Source organism: Aulonocara stuartgranti (assembly GCF_965226115.1).
Source record: "Aulonocara stuartgranti genome assembly, chromosome: 5".
NCBI classification, from domain to species: Eukaryota; Metazoa; Chordata; class Actinopteri; order Cichliformes; family Cichlidae; genus Aulonocara; species Aulonocara stuartgranti.
The window spans coordinates 22,261,606-22,279,207 of NC_138943.1; the positions used below are offsets into that span (position 1 = coordinate 22,261,606).

At 41.9% G+C, this 17,602-nt stretch overlaps 1 protein-coding gene across 2 annotated transcripts; it reads left to right on the top strand.

Moving 5' to 3' along the window:
* The first annotated feature begins 45 nt into the window (after positions 1-45).
* Positions 46-12,121, top strand: os9 (OS9 endoplasmic reticulum lectin). Of its 2 annotated transcripts, none has more exons than XM_082532392.1 (15): positions 46-245; positions 604-786; positions 4,133-4,196; positions 4,295-4,371; positions 4,463-4,561; positions 5,969-6,170; positions 6,378-6,512; positions 6,661-6,776; positions 7,831-7,891; positions 8,005-8,087; positions 8,187-8,390; positions 8,520-8,721; positions 9,124-9,291; positions 9,664-9,773; positions 10,813-12,121. In XM_082532392.1, the coding sequence occupies exons 1-15, from the start codon at positions 93-95 to the stop codon at positions 10,948-10,950; spliced, it is 1,995 nt and encodes a 664-aa protein (XP_082388518.1). In that variant the 5' UTR covers positions 46-92; the 3' UTR covers positions 10,951-12,121. The 2 variants fall into 2 exon arrangements, with proteins under 2 accessions (XP_082388518.1, XP_082388519.1); XM_082532393.1 differs by having other exon boundaries at positions 8,008-8,087.
* Positions 12,122-17,602: the final 5,481 nt, after the last annotated feature.

Below are 17,602 nucleotides of genomic sequence, written 5' to 3' on the forward strand. Positions count from 1 at the left end.
CAAAGCAGGGCTTTTCACCTCGACCAATCCGCTGCTACCATGTCAGGCATTGTGTGTTGTTGCTGTCAGACAGGGGTAAGAGGCGATAGTCAATGATGGCTGCTTCCTTGGTTTGGTTGTTAAAGAGACTGTACGTTTTCTTGTTGACATGTCCCCTCTGTGTCCCGGGCTTCTTGAATTTGGAGGAGCTTAATGACATGAAATATGGGATTCAGATTCTTCCCGATCCTGTCATCCTGGGGCAGGTGAGTCAGAAAATGCTAACGGATATAGCTTGTTAGCTTAAATATGAGCTAGCGTTATTTATTTACTATTAATAGTGTCAAATAATTCACAAAGCGTGAGACCTGATGTCATAAAAGCACAAAACATGTTAAAATAAATCTTATAGAGTTACATGAAGACGAGTAATTCTCAGGTGAAGTACGTCACAGCATGCTGTGACAGCTGTTATGTTCATTGCCACATGTCTATAGCTAGCTAAAAGTAAAGCCGCAAACCATGTTTTTATCTGTTTGCATTCACCTGATGCGTTGGTAATGTGTGAACATGTGTGTCAACATTAAATTCACCCCCTTTTCCATGTCTGTCTTACGTTTGTAGACTAAGACAGAGGAGGTTATGATGGTGTCCAGTAAGTACAAACAGCTCTATGAGTGTCGACTTCCAGCCCAGGCTGTGCGTTTTCATCAGGATCCCGCCACTGAGCCTGACTCGGAGGGTTACACTGGGCCAGATATCCCAGACCTGCTCAAGCCCATGCACAATGCCCCATGTCTACTCAAGGTTGGTCCTTAACTACTTATCTGTGTAATCCAACAGAGAAATGCTTAAGCTGTTTACACAGTGGTGTGACTACAATAATAATACAACAATAAGAACACAAGAGCAAAACACACAGAAAGCGTGTGTATATTTGCCAGCTTAAGTAAACCATTTTTAAAACGCACATGGATGCCCCAGAAGCTTGTCAAAAACAACACTGGGAGGCTCTTGATTCAGTATTCATTGGATTAAAGGTTGCTCGTCTGCATCAGTGACTGGGTACAAAAGCAGTATATCTAAGAGACACACATCTGTTAATGTACCTGTGTTTTCAATTGTTCAGCTTATGTGTTAAGGTTTACCCAAAAGCTCACAAGTACTTTATCACTATCTTCTTGCTCACAGTGCATCTTATCCATGTATCTCCTTACCAGTGTTGGGAAGGTTACTTTTAAAATGTATTCCATTACAGATTACAGAATACATGCCCCAAAATGTATTCTGTAACGTATTCCGTTACGTTACTCAATGACAGTAACGTATTCTGAATACTTTGGATTACTTAATATATTATCATGCTTTTTACAACAACGTGAATGTACTATTGCTGTGTGATTTATTACTATTACTGAAGGTCCGCGACTCCGAACTGTAGTAAAGGGACCTCTGACTAATACGGCGGGGTCCCTGTCGGCTCGTAGCCGAAAAATAGCTTTACTTTGTTGTGTGGGTCAACTTTTCTTGCGAGAGACAGAGAGAGGCGTTGAAAGGCTGCTCCAACGGAACTTATTGTTTTTGGAGGAAAACACGAACACAGTGTACAGTCGAGTCTTAATAGCTTACTTACAACTGGGCTCGTCAGGCACTCTTCTTGGCTGCAGTGGTTATTATTATATTTACATGCTTCCAGCTCCCGTTTTTCCTCGATGACTGCTCGTACCTTTCCACTCCCCTTTTTCTCCCTCCTCGCGCTCACAGACCCATAACGTGTATGGCAGTCCATTCTCCCTGCAACACGGACTACACTGAACATGATGCTACATTCTTTAGAGCTATGCTTGTAGCATTCTGCCTGTTAGCTTAGCACAACAACAACAACGAAAAGGCGCTCTCTCACCCAGGAAACACACAGTCGCAGAGAGAGAGAGCGTCGCCCTGTAACCATGGCAACTGTAACGCTGCCGCCTGGAACAAAAGAACGTAGCTGTCAAACAAAACCCAAACAGTCCTGACCCGCGACAAAATGAAACAGGAAAGTACCGCAGTGTAATCCATTTATTTCAACAAAGTAACTGTATTCTGAATACCACCTTTTTAAACGGTACCTGTAACTGAATACAGTTACTCATATTTTGTATTTTAAATACGTAACGGCGGTACATGTATTCCGTTACTCCCCAACACTGCTCCTTACAATGTGTTTTTTGTATAGTCATGAGACAAAGAAAGTTTGTCACACTTTCCGCTTCCATAGGCATAAAGAGGTTAAGTCACAGCCTGGTGCTGTTAATCAAATGTGCTTGATTAATTGATCATGTGCTCTGGAGCATTCAGGTGTGTTAGCACAGTACCAACGAGGAAAAACAATACCAAAGATCTCAAAGAATCAGTTGTTTCTGCCCATCAGTCTTGATGAGTTATAAAGCTATTGCCTTCAAAATGAACTCCATCATTCTACAGTAAGAATTTTTCCCAACATTTGAGACAGCCGCCAATATTCCCAGGAGTTGATGTCCCAGTAAAACCCAAGGTCAGCCTGTGCAGTCCTCAGAGAAACTGGGAAAATACCCAAGAGACTAGCTCAAACTCCACAGGCCGCAGTTAGAATGTTAAAAGTTAAAATGGTAAATGGCCTGCATTTGTATAGCGCTTTACTCAGTCTCTAAGGACCCCAAAGCGCTTTACACTACATTCAGTCATTCACCCATTCACACACACATTCACACACTGGCAATGGTAAGCTACGTTGTAGCCACAGCTGCCCTGGGGCGCACTGACAGAGGCGAGGCTGCCGGACACTGGCGCCACCGGGCCCTCTGACCACCACCAGTAGGCAAACATGGGGTTAGTATCTTGCCCAAGGATATTTGGCATGCAGCCAGGAGGCAGCCTGGGATCAAACCACCAATCTTCTGATTAGTGGCTGACCTGCTCTGCCACCTGAGCTACAGCCACCCCAAAGTTTACAACAGTACAGTTAGAAAAAGACTGAACAAGTATGACTTGTTTGGAAGGGCTGCCAGAAGAAAAGAGCATATTCTCTAAAAACAACATGGGAGTCTGACTTAGATTTTCAAAGTTACATCTGATTAAACCACAAGACTTCCTGAAAAATAGTCCTCATTTATAGGGCTGCCAGGATTAGTCGACTAGTCACGATTACGTGTTGTTTGAAGCTTTGTAAGATCCCAAAAGACGCAGGAATAAGTAGTAGTATTTAAGAGTGTAATAACGGACTGAAACAGAAGATGGCAGCACTGCATGTACAAGGATGCCAGCTGCCGTTAAACCCCGAAGAAGTAGCTCTCTCCCAGAATTCATAGCGCAGCCCAGCTCAGTTTCCAACAATAGCGGCAGCTAGTTAGTTTTAATATTACTCTTATTATTCTTTCTGGGTCACAAAATAAACGTTTAACATATTTTTAGGCGAGAATGTAGCTGTGTAAACCTCAAATATCTGCTCAGTTTATCAAGACACCACATATTTTCAAAAGCGCTCCGGCGTTTTCGGAGACGTCTGTTACCCACTAGCTCGATAGCTAGCCGGGGGCAAGGCTCACTAGAGCCTGTGAGAACACCGGACTCCCGGCAAATCATTTTCAAACCCACCGCGGTCTTTCGCTACTCAGATTAAACATACATAAGTCACTTAGATAACTTAAAAATGTTATTGTTTGGCTTTTTTTTAGTATTTTATTTTTTCCTGAGTAAATCGGTTTGGCTGAGATTAAAGTTATAGTTTTTACACAGGTGAATAAACGTCTAGCAGACAGCTGATTATCAGAAGTGTGAGATGCTCGAGAATATACTCCGGTGTCCTGTTATATTTTAGATAGCAAGGAGTTTATTAACCTTCACCGAAACAACCTGCAAATTTCATTAAAATTTAATAAACTATCATCTTGTCTTAATTTTTAGTTAGCACATACCTTAAACACTTAAAGCTTTAAGCTAATGATAGTTATATAAGAGCAGATGCATGCTGGTGCAATAAGCTGTACGCTGTATGTCCAATGGATGCATGATCTGATTAGTCGACTAATCGCAAAAATAATAGTTTGTGGCAGCCCTATTTACAAATATATGCGTGGGACCGTTTCAGGCTTAGGCACTGTGTCAAAGTCTAACAGAAATACCTGTCCTGCAGACGAAGGACTGGTGGACGTACGAGTTCTGCCATGGCCAGCATATCAGACAATACCACCTTGAAGGTGAGAGGCCACTTCTCTGTTTTTTTGTTTTTGTTTTTTTTAACCTACAAGAGGCTTTCAGTTATTGTTTTTGACAAATTTTGTTCTTTTGTCCTTAGACACAGAGATCAAAGGAGACATTCTCTTCCTGGGTTATTATGAGTCAGAATTTGATTGGAGCAATGAAACAGCAAAGGTAAAGTTGCCTCTATGTTGTGGCTGATTTGCATGACTGTACAATATGAACCAAACAATCGTGGGTGCATCCATTGTGTTTTTTCTCTCAGGCCTCCAAACAGCACAGGCTAAAGCGGTACCACAGCCAGACCTATGTAAATGGCTCTAAGTGTGACCTAAATGGAAATCCCAGAGAGACTGAAGTCCGGGTGAGATATTTACATTTGGAACACATCCTGCTTGAGATGATTTGTGTGTTTCACTTTTTTTTTCTTTTTGATTTTTGACTGTCTCCTTGCTTATCCAAACACTCATATGCAAAATGCCTGTGCAGATTTATAAGCCTTTCACTTTTAAGTATATCCCAAGCAGCAGACATTTTGAACATGAATATGTTTTATGTTTGCTTTGCTTAAAAGACTCAGCTGAGTTTTAATTTTTAAAGAAATTATTATTGTTCTTTGTTGTAGTGTAGTCTAGTCAAAAGAAGTTATAGCATCTTAACTGTCTCCATTTTTACCTCCACTTTAATGCCAGAGTCATCTTTGCGATTCCTTCTGTGTAGAAATATTTATGAATAGTTTTGAGGGAGGTCAGGTGGGAGACGCTGGCTAGTTTTTCTGGAAAAATTAAAACTGTGACTTAGACATTAGTTCAGATTATGACAGCATGCTTTTTTGTGTACTTAAAAGAGCTAAAAATACTTCACATGCCAAACGCAAAGTTTGGCATGTGAAGTATTTTGCTCATCCTGATACTTTATTGGGTCCAAAAACTAAACCTGTTTGACCTTATTAAATGAAGGAACCCGTCATCTAGTCAGCTGTCTTAATCTCATGGAGCAGCCAGTTTTTTAGTGCTAAACAACCCTAAACCCCCAAACTAATTAAGACAAATTGCCATCTGAAAACTAATGGTTTTGAGATTAATTTAGGCAAGTGCTTTGTTCACATGGGGACTTAACTGCACACTCAGATGAGACTGATTATTAGAACAAGAACTAAAAGAGGAGAAGAAATAAAATCCAGAAAGCTTCCCGGTCCCCAGATATTCATATACAGCTGTTTGTTTAGAGATACGGCGTTAGTCGACTCTTTAGCCCTTCTACAGGAGATTAAGTTTATCAGAAGATGATGATTCTCTGATTACACAGATGTTGTAGTGAAACTTAATAACTCTGGAATCCTCTTAGGAACTCACTAAAGATCTGAAAATGATCGGGGTCTGTGGAAGAGTGATCAGAAGGAAACCTTAAGAGAGTAGAGTCAAAGTATTTGAGTTGTCAGTTGTGTGTGTTAGTCACACAGGAAACATTTCACAAACAGGAAAAAGGTTCTCTGTAAATTCTCAGTCACCAAGGTATTGGCAGTCGTAAGCACTTGTTAAGACATGAATAAAGCAGAGATTGGCCACTGTTGGTTATACTGATCTGTCTGTGTTTTGGCATTTGTAACAGTTGATGAATTCCCTGTTTATTTACTGTATTTAAACATTTTCACCTAAAAAAAAGAAAAGAAAAAAGAACCAAATATGTTGCAACCCAGCAGCGCCCAAAAAGTTGGGCATTTAATTCAGCTCAAAGTAGTTTGCATACTTTTGCTCTGTTTTGTTTCCAGTTTGTATGTGAAGAAGGCTCAGGTGACTACATTGCGCGAGTAGATGAACCTCAGTCATGTCGATATGTGCTGACAATTCACACCAGTCGCACCTGCCAGCACCCATTCCTGCGGCCACCATCCACTGCCAAGCCTCAGGGCATTGTGTGCCAGCCAGCACTAAGTGCCCAACAGTACATGGATTACGTCAAGGCACAAGTCTGTGAGTGAATAAAAAAACATTGAAGGGCAAAGCAATGCATCTTGGAGGCCTCTTGATTTTTTTTTATTTTTCGCATTTTAAAACAGATTGTGGTCTTTTTAATAAAAATACCAGCTAAGAAGCTAACTTGGCTTTCAAACTTCAAGCTTGCTCTCTCCTTTGTCTTGTGGTTGATTCCTCTGCCAATCATCCTGTTTCCATTCCCAGCGGACACAAAACGTAAAGTGGAGCAGATCTCGGAGGAATTGAGGAGTCTTGATGAGATGTTAGCTGGTAATGAAGGAGGAGATGGTGCAGTAAAGGTAACAGCAGAGGAGACATCGCCTAGCAGTCGTAGAAAAGGTGAGTTTTTTTGATGCTTATGAGGCAAACGACCCCGCAGTAGTAACTTGTCAGTGCACCTAATAATAAAGTGCCGATCCATCCATAATGGGCGTTTGTGTATTAATTCTGATTCTAACACGAGTGTCTATTTCTGGTTTTGAAACAGGTCCTGCTGATGTATCAAAAGATGGAGAGTCAGATGAGGCAGAAGACTCTGACTTCTGGGAGGGAGTGACAAAGCCAGCAAGTTCAAGAACATCTACTTTCCAACAGGAGAATCAGGTATAGCAAGTGCAATTCAATTCAATTTTATTTGAATAGCGCCAAATCACAACAAAAGTCGCCTCAAGGCGCTTTACATTGTACAGTAGATACAGAGAAAAGCCCAACAATCATATGACCCCCCATGAGCAAGCACTTTGGCAACAGTGGGAAGGAAAAACTCCTTTTTAACAGGAAGAAACCTCCGGCAGAACCAGGCTCAGGGAGTGGCAGCCATCTGCTGCGACCGGTTGGGATGAGAGAAGGAAGACAGGATAAAAGACATGCTGTGGAAGAGAGACAGAGGTTAATAACAGATATGATTCAATGCAGAGAGGTCTGTTAATACATAGTGAGTGAGAAAGGTGACTGGAAAGGAAAAACTCAATGCATCATGGGAATCCCCGCCAGCCTACGTCTATTGCAGCATAACTAAGGGAGGATTCAGGGTCACCTGGTCCAGCCTTAACTATATGCTTTACCAAAAAGGAAAGTTTTAAGCCTAATCTTTAAAGTAGAGATAGTGTCTGTCTCCCGAATCCAAACTGGAAGCTGGTTCCACAGAAGAGGGGCCTGAAGGCTCTCCCTCCCATTCTACTTTTAAATACTCTAGGAACAACAAGTAGGCCTGCAGAGCGAGAGCGAAGTGCTCTAATAGGGTGATATGGTACTACAAGGTCATTAAGATAAGATGGGGCCTGATTATTTAAGACCTTGTATGTGAGGAGCAGGATTTTGAATTCAATTCTGGATGCAACAGTCTGTCTTCTTGGTAGAAACACACAACAGTGAGTAACTCAAATTGAAATGTAGCCATAAAAATACATTTGTAATTGGCTCTGCAAGGTCCAATGACATGTTCATTTTGGTACAGTTTTGACATCTTCTGATTATCATTCTACTGTTACTTACACTTTTGATTATTATTAAATGTAGTACTGTGTATATCGTATAATACTGAATTTCCAGGTATTTTTGACAGTGCGATCTGGCTTTTTTAACCACTAGAGGGGGCAGTCAGATGCTTTCTGTCACCATTTCCTCCCTCTAACCTGATTTTTCCTCTTTCTGACAGGCAGCAGATGGTGGCCATACCTCACATGCAGACAATGAAATCATAGATGATGGTGATGAAGGTACTGAGAAAGATAGTGCTGTTTTAGTGCACAGCTTATTTAAAAAAAAAAAGAAAGAAAACAAAGCAAATACAAGCTGGAGCTTTTTCTTCTCTGATATTCTTCTTTTTTAGTAGAAAAATTCAACTTTAAAATCATCACTGACCCAGCAGACCTGATGAAATTTGTCCAGCACCTTAAGGAGAGTAACAGGAAGGTCAGTATTTGCTGTTGTTAGTGACAGCAAATGACTGCCTTTTTTCTCTTGGCAGTGCATAGGCTTTCCAATCCTTTTCTGTTTTGTTTTTATTTTTAGAAAGCACAAGATCAAGCCAAAAGTAGAGAAGAGACAGCACGACACAACAGAGTAACGGAGAAACTTGACGAGGAGGAGAAAGATGAAGAGGACCCCGTGCTACAGGAGTTTGAGGATGAGATGGCTGACCTCTCTGTGCCTTCGGATAAAATCGAAGAGATAAAGGAGGAAATGCAGAAGGAGTTTGACAACATCATAAACGAGGTTTAAGACTATATATATATATAAGTTGATACCTAAAATACCTAAAATTTGATTAGACAGATACGTAACAAGGAAAAGACCAAACTAAATACTAACTTTAGGCGTTGCTTGGCTCTATCTGTGTTGTAGGCTCAACAGGAACTCGAGACAGAGGGTCTGAAAGGGGAGTTTGACCGCACTCAGGCAACACAGACACTGGAGACGACGCTGGATAAGATACTCGATCATTTGGAGGAGAAAGACGTTCAGGACCCAGAGCAGAAAACGTCCGGAGGCCAAAGAGCCAGCGACCCAGCCCGGGGGAGCCCCAGCCTGGCTCCGAAGCACCCAGGTAACCAGGGGGCTTGACCCTTTTGTAGTCATGTGCATGTCCACACCCTCTGTGTATAATCATCTTCATAATTCATCAGTCTGTGCAGTAGATGTGTGTTATGACATCCTCCATCTCAGGAAAGATCCACACATGGAATTTGAAGAATTCAGAGAATTTATGTTATCAGATCACTTTCGGTCAGTTGCAGTCTTTCTTCTCCAGCCATTAATGTCACCGTGGGTGACTTTTGATTGCATTAATCTAAATCTAAATTAAAATTTCTGAAATCAGACACAGTATTTTAATCTATGTTCATAACACAATGCTATGCGAGGCTCTTGCCTCCTTCATCTCGTGGCCCTACTGGTGGGTTTTGAGGTGAACTGTCTTGTTTGTCCCTCTTTTGTCTCGTCACCCTAGACCAAGCAGCTGACGACCATGTTAAGATCAAAATAACTAAGTATAAGACGGGTATCAACCCTGATGGGGAGGTGAAAGTTCAGGAGGTGGGCGAAGGAGACCCGCAGTGGCAGCACATAAAGGACGTGGTTAAAGAACAGCTAGAGAAGGCAGGACTGAAGGCCGAAGGTATGAAGGGAGAGTGCCCGAAACACTCACGGCCTTTTCTCTCTTCCATCTGTTATCTTCAGTGTACAGCACTGTATTTCTCTTCGTATCCTATGTAAAATAAAAACCTGTCTAATGAGTTAAAAAGAGAAGATTTTGAAAAATCTGTTTTCATGTAAGGAAAAAAATAATAGCAAGCTTAAAGCTCACCTTAATCAAAGAACATATCTCAGCCAGGTGTGCTGTGTTTTTCCACTCATATGTTTGTGTCATTCATGTCAATCATCCCGTTGTCATTGTTGACTTGTTCAGCAGTTTTCTTACGCCATTTGGATGTGTTAGGCGTAACTGCTGAACCTTTTTTGTCTTCCGTCTGTTTTTCTTTGTTGTTAGGAAAAATCGAAGTGAAGATCTTGACACGAAAAAACGCAGAAGAGGCAGGTGATCAGTGGCTGACTGAGGAAGATACAAAGTCCTTCAGGGAGCTACTCATTAATCTCCTGGTAACTGAAGTAGTACTTCTATTGGGTTCCTTTGAATGCTTCTAGCTGTTGCTTGCAGGCTTGGACTGTGTCTGACGGAAGCGCTGTACAGTTTGCTGAGTGTTTTCCTGTCTGCAAGAAAGAACAGAGTGGCCTGCTGTTCTTGTGTGTTTGTCTGCTTTCACAGAAATTAATTACAGAAACCAAAAGCTCATTGGATTGTAGTTATGACACATTTAAAGTTTATTCAGGCTGGGGGCATCAGTTGATATGTCAGTAAGCACAATTCAACAGAATTTGTGGACGCAGTATTAAAGAAAAGAAGGAACAAAATGTCCTTGTCACTAGGTGAAAAGGTCAATGTCACTTTCACAGCAGACCCTCATGACTGCTACATCGTCTCTTTTTCCTGGTGTATGTTGAAGTGGAGCCAGCTTTCACTTCTGCTTCTTTTACTGGCTGCACTCTAAGTACAGATTTGTTTATGCTAAGTGAATTCCCGTCCCCCCTCTGTCTTTGCAATATAGTGTGTGCAATTTCCTGCCACACTACCCAAAAGCAACTATTTCCATCACTATTAAGAGCTGCTGGCTAGTTACTCAATTCGTTGGTAGGTACAGTTTCCTTTGCGACCAGTTATTGCCAGATACAGTAGTTGCCAACTGGTCTCTAGACCTGTGTGACTGAGGGCTCAGGAAAGGTGCTCTTATAAGCTTCCACGAGCACTGTGGTTACATGTTTGAACTTTATGGTACAGATTTCTGTGTCATCTTTATGTAACAGAAGATCCTACACTCTCAAATGTGCAATTTCATTTTTTTGGTCTTATTCTTATTATCTTCATGGTAAATTAGACAGTAGAGGACTTTTATATTTTTCATCCTGCTCTGTAGGAATCACCTTGCTGAATTTTGATTGGCAGCTGAGTGTTAGCACAAGATTTGATGAATCTTCTAGCAGCAAAGTGGATTAGATTTGTTGTTTTAGTTTTTAACCCATTCCTGTTTTTACTCCCCCCCCCCCCCCCCCCCCCCCCCCCCCCCCCCACCACCACCACCAGACTGGAGGCACTGAAGAGGTTTATAAAGAGGAGAAAAGGCAGCAGGAGTTGGAGAACAACTACAGATTTGTTTGGGGAGATTCCCAGGAGGAGTCAAAGTCATCCAGCTCCTATGATTCAGATGACGTGGATGTATGAGCTCATTCAGAGTGACCCTTTGTGATGTTGCACTCCTATGGAGAGCAGGAGGGAGGAGGACTCTTAAGGTTTAGTCATAATTTTGAGAAAGCCCACTTGATTTGGTCATTGCTGTTAAAACCTGTGCTGTTTACACATTCAGAAAATGTGTTCATGTGGCTTGAATAGGCAATAATGCAAGTGTCTTTAATGGGGCAACGTTTATATGTTGCACAATGTGTCAGCTGTACTTGTGCAGTTGAAGTTATGCATTTTCCCCTTTTTGACGGGATTCAGTTTTTGTTTTCAGTTTTACTAAATATTCACGATTAGTTCTGACGTCGTCTGCAGCACACTGTTTATCCTCAATTAAATTATTACTTGTTTGTCTTCTGTGTTGCCATTGACAGAGACGTCCGTAGTGTGAGTCAACAAGGGAATTCTGTTTACTTCAGCAGATTGTACGATCTGCACAGGTTGTTTTGTTCGTCTTTCTTTCTTTCTTTCTTTCTTTCTTTCTTTCTTTCTTTTTACTGAAAAGTAAAAGAAAAAATGTTGAAAACAAAAGAAAAAAACCCTCAAATTCCAGTTTCCACTGATCCTCGAAGCTTTCTGATTTGATCCATTTGGTGAAAACAAACAAGTAAACAGTGTCTGCACACACTGGCAGTTGATATATAGTTTTTGTTTTGTTTTTTCACAAATGTCCTGTGAATTCAGAAGAGAACAGAAAAATTTTGAATACTTTTTGTTTTTGACAGTAACTGGATTTAATATATCTCAACTTGGAAATCAAATAAATCTACAGTGTCAATCAGATTCAGTGCACCACATTAATGCAAACATGCACTTAAAGGGCTGAATTTGTAAATTTTGTGAATGCTTGTGGGTACTTGCAAGTCAACATGTACATAATTATTGTGTCATTATTTTTTTGATTTATTGTAAAATAGCACAGATTAAGTGGCGACGGAGTTACCTGAGTAAATGAGTTTTAAAAATCCTGACTCTGCATTCTGTTATGAAAAATAATCTCATATGAGATGTAAATCACATACACACTCTTTTTTTTCAGACACAGTAGTGTTTTCGTATTAAAAAGTCTGCATCTGTTACCTCGGATATCTTGTAAATACAATTCTGCTGCCTCTTTTCAGTTGTTTGTATTGTGTATTAAAACTGCCAAATGTTAGATGTTAGACATTTGTATTTTTATTATCTCATACATTCAGTGTTACAATCCTTACTAGTATGGCTACTTGTATGCTAGGCCAACTGTATCAACAAATTTCCATCCGATACTATAACTGTTAAAGTGAGCAGTGGGCCAACCCTGGCGACTAGTAAAATATTGAGACTGAGAAGACTGGCTAACCTGAGAACAAGATGGGAGCAGCATATGGAAGGACAAGTTGTTTTTGGATGTAAAATAGTACAAAACAACTAATCAAATGTTGAAATTAAAAAAAATGACAAGATTGAATTTAATGCTATCAAGTTTCTAAAGTGTCTACAGATGCATTAAGAAGGCTGGAAAAGTTTTTGAAATGCTCAAAATCAAAGAACATAAGAGACCTTTTCAACTGGGTGATCTATTATGAGGATGAAGGTAGTGAAAGAGGACATGTAGAGGGCTGGTGTGACAGGAGAGCATGCAAGGTGAAATGCAGGCAGTTCACGGGTAAGACTGCTGTAAGTATTGTTGAGTGGGTGGATAAGGGTTCAGACTTGTTAAGGGCACGACATCTTTCGCCAGCTGAACAAGCGCTTTTTATTTATGACCATCTAGACAGGGAGCCTAGGGAAGAGAATAAGTATCAGCAGAGGTGGCTGGTATGAAATTGGCTAAGCCCTACCCATCCTTATTTGAACAAATGATGTTCAAATAGCACAGTGGGGGAAAAATGACTGAATCGTAAATTTTGTGTTGCGTGTTTTCATGAAAGGACTGGCTAATGGCAAGTGTAAGTAGGCATTCCCTTTACTGTTTCCAATGTCTGCTTTTTGGAGGAGACGCAGCTTGGACCTAACAATGGATTGTAGATTTGAAGCATTTATCTGACAAAATTGTGAAATGTCTCACTTTCTCTCACTCATATATATCACTACTAGTTGCCACTGAGTATCAGCCTTAAGTGGAAAAGACAATCCAGAACAGATTCTGACCATTTCACAGGAATTGTATGGATGTACTAAGTCCAGGCCCAGAAAATCACTGATATCAACTGATATGTGCAGCTCACCGTCACCCATTTACTCATACTATGGTGCAGCTCAAACCATGGGTGCATAAATAATCGCAGCACACGGAAGGTCCCACCACCAAGGCTATAGAGGATCATAAGAGAACTTTTCAGCAGAAAGTCTAGCTTCTTACCACCTGTTTACATCAGGCCATTACTCCTTTTTTGATTATTTTCTGAACTACAAGGTTTTGGACATTTGAGTTTCTATGCACTGTCCAATGAAGGCTAGCTTGAAGTTTGCAGTATAATGTGTCACATATAACCCTTCTGAATGAAATCTAGCAAGTCTGAAGCATAAAAATTGTTTCAGTGACAAGTTATAGGCCACAATCACTTTTTGGCAGCGTGAAAATGGCATGTTCTCAGTCGATATTCTCAAAAACACAAGAAAGGCTACGTTCACACTGCAGGTCTTAATGCTCAATTCCAATTTTTTGATCAAATCCAATTTTTTTGTCTGCTTGTTCACACTACAAATAAAATGTGACAGCAAACGCACTCTAGTGTGAACTCTTAAAGCAGCACGTCACACACAACGTGCTCTGTTTAGATCCAGACCAAAAAATATTGTTTGACTGATGGCCCTTAATATAGAGACTTGTTTCGAACTTTACGTTTCCCAATTTTGCTTTAAGTTGTAAAGCTATTTTGTTATTTACATATGGCTTAATAATTATCATTATTGCTGTTTTAGAGAAGAGCAGTGCTTCAAAGGATAGTTGCAGATTTCGGTCAGAATCTGCAGATTATACAGTACAAATAAAATGTTCACGTTTCTCCACGTTTCTGGATGTCCAGGAAGCGTTCACGATGTCTTCTCGGGCACTGATAATTGGCGTCTGCCTCGTGTCAGTGACGTAAAAGACGGATTTCATACGACATGACCATTCAAACAGCAGTCGCTTTCTAAAACATCAGATATGTATTGGATTCAATACCACATACGAAAGTGACCCATATTGGATTTGAAAATATCAGATTTGTGCTTTTCACATTGTCATACCATGATTGGATATGGGGCGCATAGGGTCAAAAAAATTTGACGCGCTTTCGCGTGGAGTGTGAACGTAGCCAAAGAGTCATTGGGATACTGGCACAATAGGTCTTTAGGTCAATAGACCCAATCACTTTCTGGCACTTCCTAGCACACAGTTTTTGTAAGTTTGTATCTTTCCAGTTATTGAGTCGGTAATTCACTTATCCACCCATTTTCTTCTTCTTATCTAAATGAGGGTTACGCGGAGGTTTGAGCCCATAGAGCTAGATTCTGGGTACCGGTTGCAGGGCTAACACAGAGCCAGAGAACTATTCGCACTCACATTCACACCTATTTAGAATCACCAGCTAACCTAACCTGGTAATTGCATGTCATTGGACTGTGGGAGGAAGCCAGAGTAGCCAAAGAGAACCCACACACAAAGGCCAGATAGTGTATTTGAACCCAGAACCTTTTTGCTGTGAGGCAGCTGTTCAAACCAGCAGTAACAGCAGCACTCAGCCATTTCTTCATAAATATTTGGAAAGGTGGACTTTGTCTGTGTTTGATTTATGGAACATGGGACTTTTTCTAGGAGAATAACATCACTCTTTTGGACCATCCTGCGTCTTCACCACTTGAAGAAATGTTCCCACTCACCTCGTGGAAACGTTTGCATCAAACATGCTGCAAAGAATTTGTGAAGTGATCAACAATAACGGTGGTGCTACTCATTACTTGTTCTTGTTTGGAATTTTGATCTTTGTTTTGGGGGCGTTTATGGGGTTGTTTTTTTTTTGGAGGTGTGGTCCTAAACTTTTGATCAGCTGTATATGTATGTATGTGTTTCAGGTTAAGCATTGTTTTCAATAAATTGCATGCTCAAAAAATGTTTTGAACAGCACTGTATGTGTATAATGTGTAAAAGTTTAAGTGGTATGGAAACTTTTTCAAGGCACTGTAGGTGTTAAAACAGTAACAGTAAACCAATCCCTCTCAGTGGAGCCATAACCCCACTCGTGACTAAGAACAGCTACTGCCAAACTGAGACATCCCAAGGTTTTTTTTTTAAATAACTAGTCATTAAGACATAGAGGGGGTAAAGGCATAAAAACATATATAACGTTCATGCTGAATATATAACATATAGTCTAGCTGCATTCTACCGATAGTATAAGGGTACTTTACTCTCGTTTGCAATGGGTATGACTAGTCACCATGCCCTGTGGTATATACAGAAGAGAGGAAGCAGATGTACTGATCGTGCAGGCTGATGTAAAAAAAAACCTACAGATTTGAGAGGAGAAAAAAAAGGATGTCTTGACAGAATATATATATGTACACACACACTGCCTGGATTGATTACAAGAAGGCCTATGACTCAATGCCCCACAGCTGGATACTGGAATGCCTAGAATTGTACAAGATCAATGGGACCCTAAGAGCCTTCATCAGGAACTCAATGGGGATGTGGCGTACAACACTAGAGGCCAACTCCAAGCCCATAGCACAAGTCACCATCAAGTGCGGGATCTACCAAGGAGATGCTCTGTCCCCACTGCTGTTCTGCATAGGCCTGAACCCCCTCAGTGAGATCATTAACAAGACTGGCTACGGATACCGACTACGGAATGGAGCAGTTGTCAGCCACCTCCTGTACATGGATGACATCAAGCTGTATGCCAAGAGTGAACGAGACATCGATTCACTGATCCACACTACCAGGCTATACAGCAATGACATTGGAATGTCGTTCGGACTGGAGAAGTGTAGCCGGATGGTAACAAAGAGAGGGAAGGTAGTCAGAACTGAGGGGATTGAACTACCAGAAGGCAACATTGCAGACATAGAGGACAGTTACAAGTACTTGGGGATCCCGCAGGCGAATGGGAACCATGAAGAGGCCGCTAGAAAAGCTGCAACCACCAAGTACCTGCAGAGGGTCAGGCAAGTCCTGAGGAGTCAGCTGAATGGTAAGAACAAGATCCGGGCCATCAACACGTACGCCCTACCCGTGATCAGGTACCCTGCTGGGGTAATAGGCTGGCCAAAGGAGGAGATAGAAGCCACTGACATAAAGACAAGAAAGCTCCTTACCATGCATGGAGGGTTTCACCCCAAGTCCAGCACCCTGAGGCTGTACGCTAAGCGGAAGGAAGGGGGCCGAGGACTGGTGAGTGTCAGCACCACAGTCCAGGATGAGACAACGAACATCCAAGAATACATTGGGAAGATGGCCCCAACTGACTGAGTGCTCAGTGAATACCTCAGGCAGCAGAAACCCAAGAAAGAGGAGGGAGACGAGGAACCATCATGGAAGGACAGGCCTCTGCACGGTATGTACCACCGGCAGATAGAGGAGGTGGCTGATATCCAGAAATCCTACCAGTGGCTGGACAAAGCTGGACTGAAAGACAGCACAGAGGCACTAATCATGGCAGCACAAGAACAAGCTCTGAGCACAAGATCCATAGAGGCTGGGGTCTATCACACCAGGCAAGACCCCAGGTGCAGGCTGTGTAAAGATGCCCCAGAGACAATCCAGCACATAACAGCAGGGTGCAAGATGCTAGCAGGCAAGGCATACATGGAACGCCATAACCAAGTGGCCGGCATAGTGTACAGGAACATCTGTGCCGAGTACAACCTGGAAGTCCCGAGGTCAAAATGGGAGATGCCCCCAAGGGTGGTGGAGAATGACCGAGCTAAGATCCTGTGGGACTTCCAGATACAGACGGACAAAATGGTGGTGGCTAACCAACCGGACATAGTGGTGGTAGACAAACAGAAGAAGACGGCCGTAGTGATCGATGTAGCGGTTCTGAATGACAGCAATATCAGGAAGAAGGAACACGAGAAGCTGGAGAAATACCAAGGGCTCAGAGAAGAGCTCGAGAGGATGTGGAGGGTGAAGGTAACGGTGGTCCCCGTGGTAATCGGAGCACTAGGTGCGGTGACTCCCAAGCTAGGCGAGTGGCTCCAGCAGATCCCGGGAATAACATCGGAGATCTCTGTCCAGAAGAGCGCAGTCCTGGGAACAGCTAAGATACTGCGCAGGACCCTCAAGCTCCCAGGCCTCTGGTAGAGGACCCGAGCTTGAAGGATAAACCGCCCGCAGGGGCGTGCTGGGTGTTTTTTATTTATATATATATATATATATATATATATATATTAGAGATGGACCGATCCGATATTACGTATCGGTATCGGTCCGATACTGACCTAAATGACTGGATCGGATATTCCGGAGAAAAATAAAAAATGTAATCCGATCCATTAAATATCACGAAAGCACCTCACAAAACTTGCAACACGCCGTAACTCACCTCAGAACGTTAGCATGTCGGAGCAGTATGCATCACGTGATAGAGCGGCTGTGGCATGCGGGACCTGTGGTCTGGATAGCATTTGGAGCTTCGCTAGCAACCTGGCATTTCATCTCCGACAAAGT

Coding starts and splice junctions, on each gene's coding strand:
- os9 (XM_082532392.1), top strand. CDS start 93: ATGATGGCTGCTTCCTTGGTTTGGTTGTTAAAGAGACTGTACGTTTTC. Junction 4,562..5,968: donor CCAGAGAGACTGAAGTCCGG/GTGAGATATTTA, acceptor TTTTGTTTCCAG/TTTGTATGTGAAGAAGGCTC. Junction 6,777..7,830: donor CTTTCCAACAGGAGAATCAG/GTATAGCAAGTG, acceptor TCTTTCTGACAG/GCAGCAGATGGTGGCCATAC.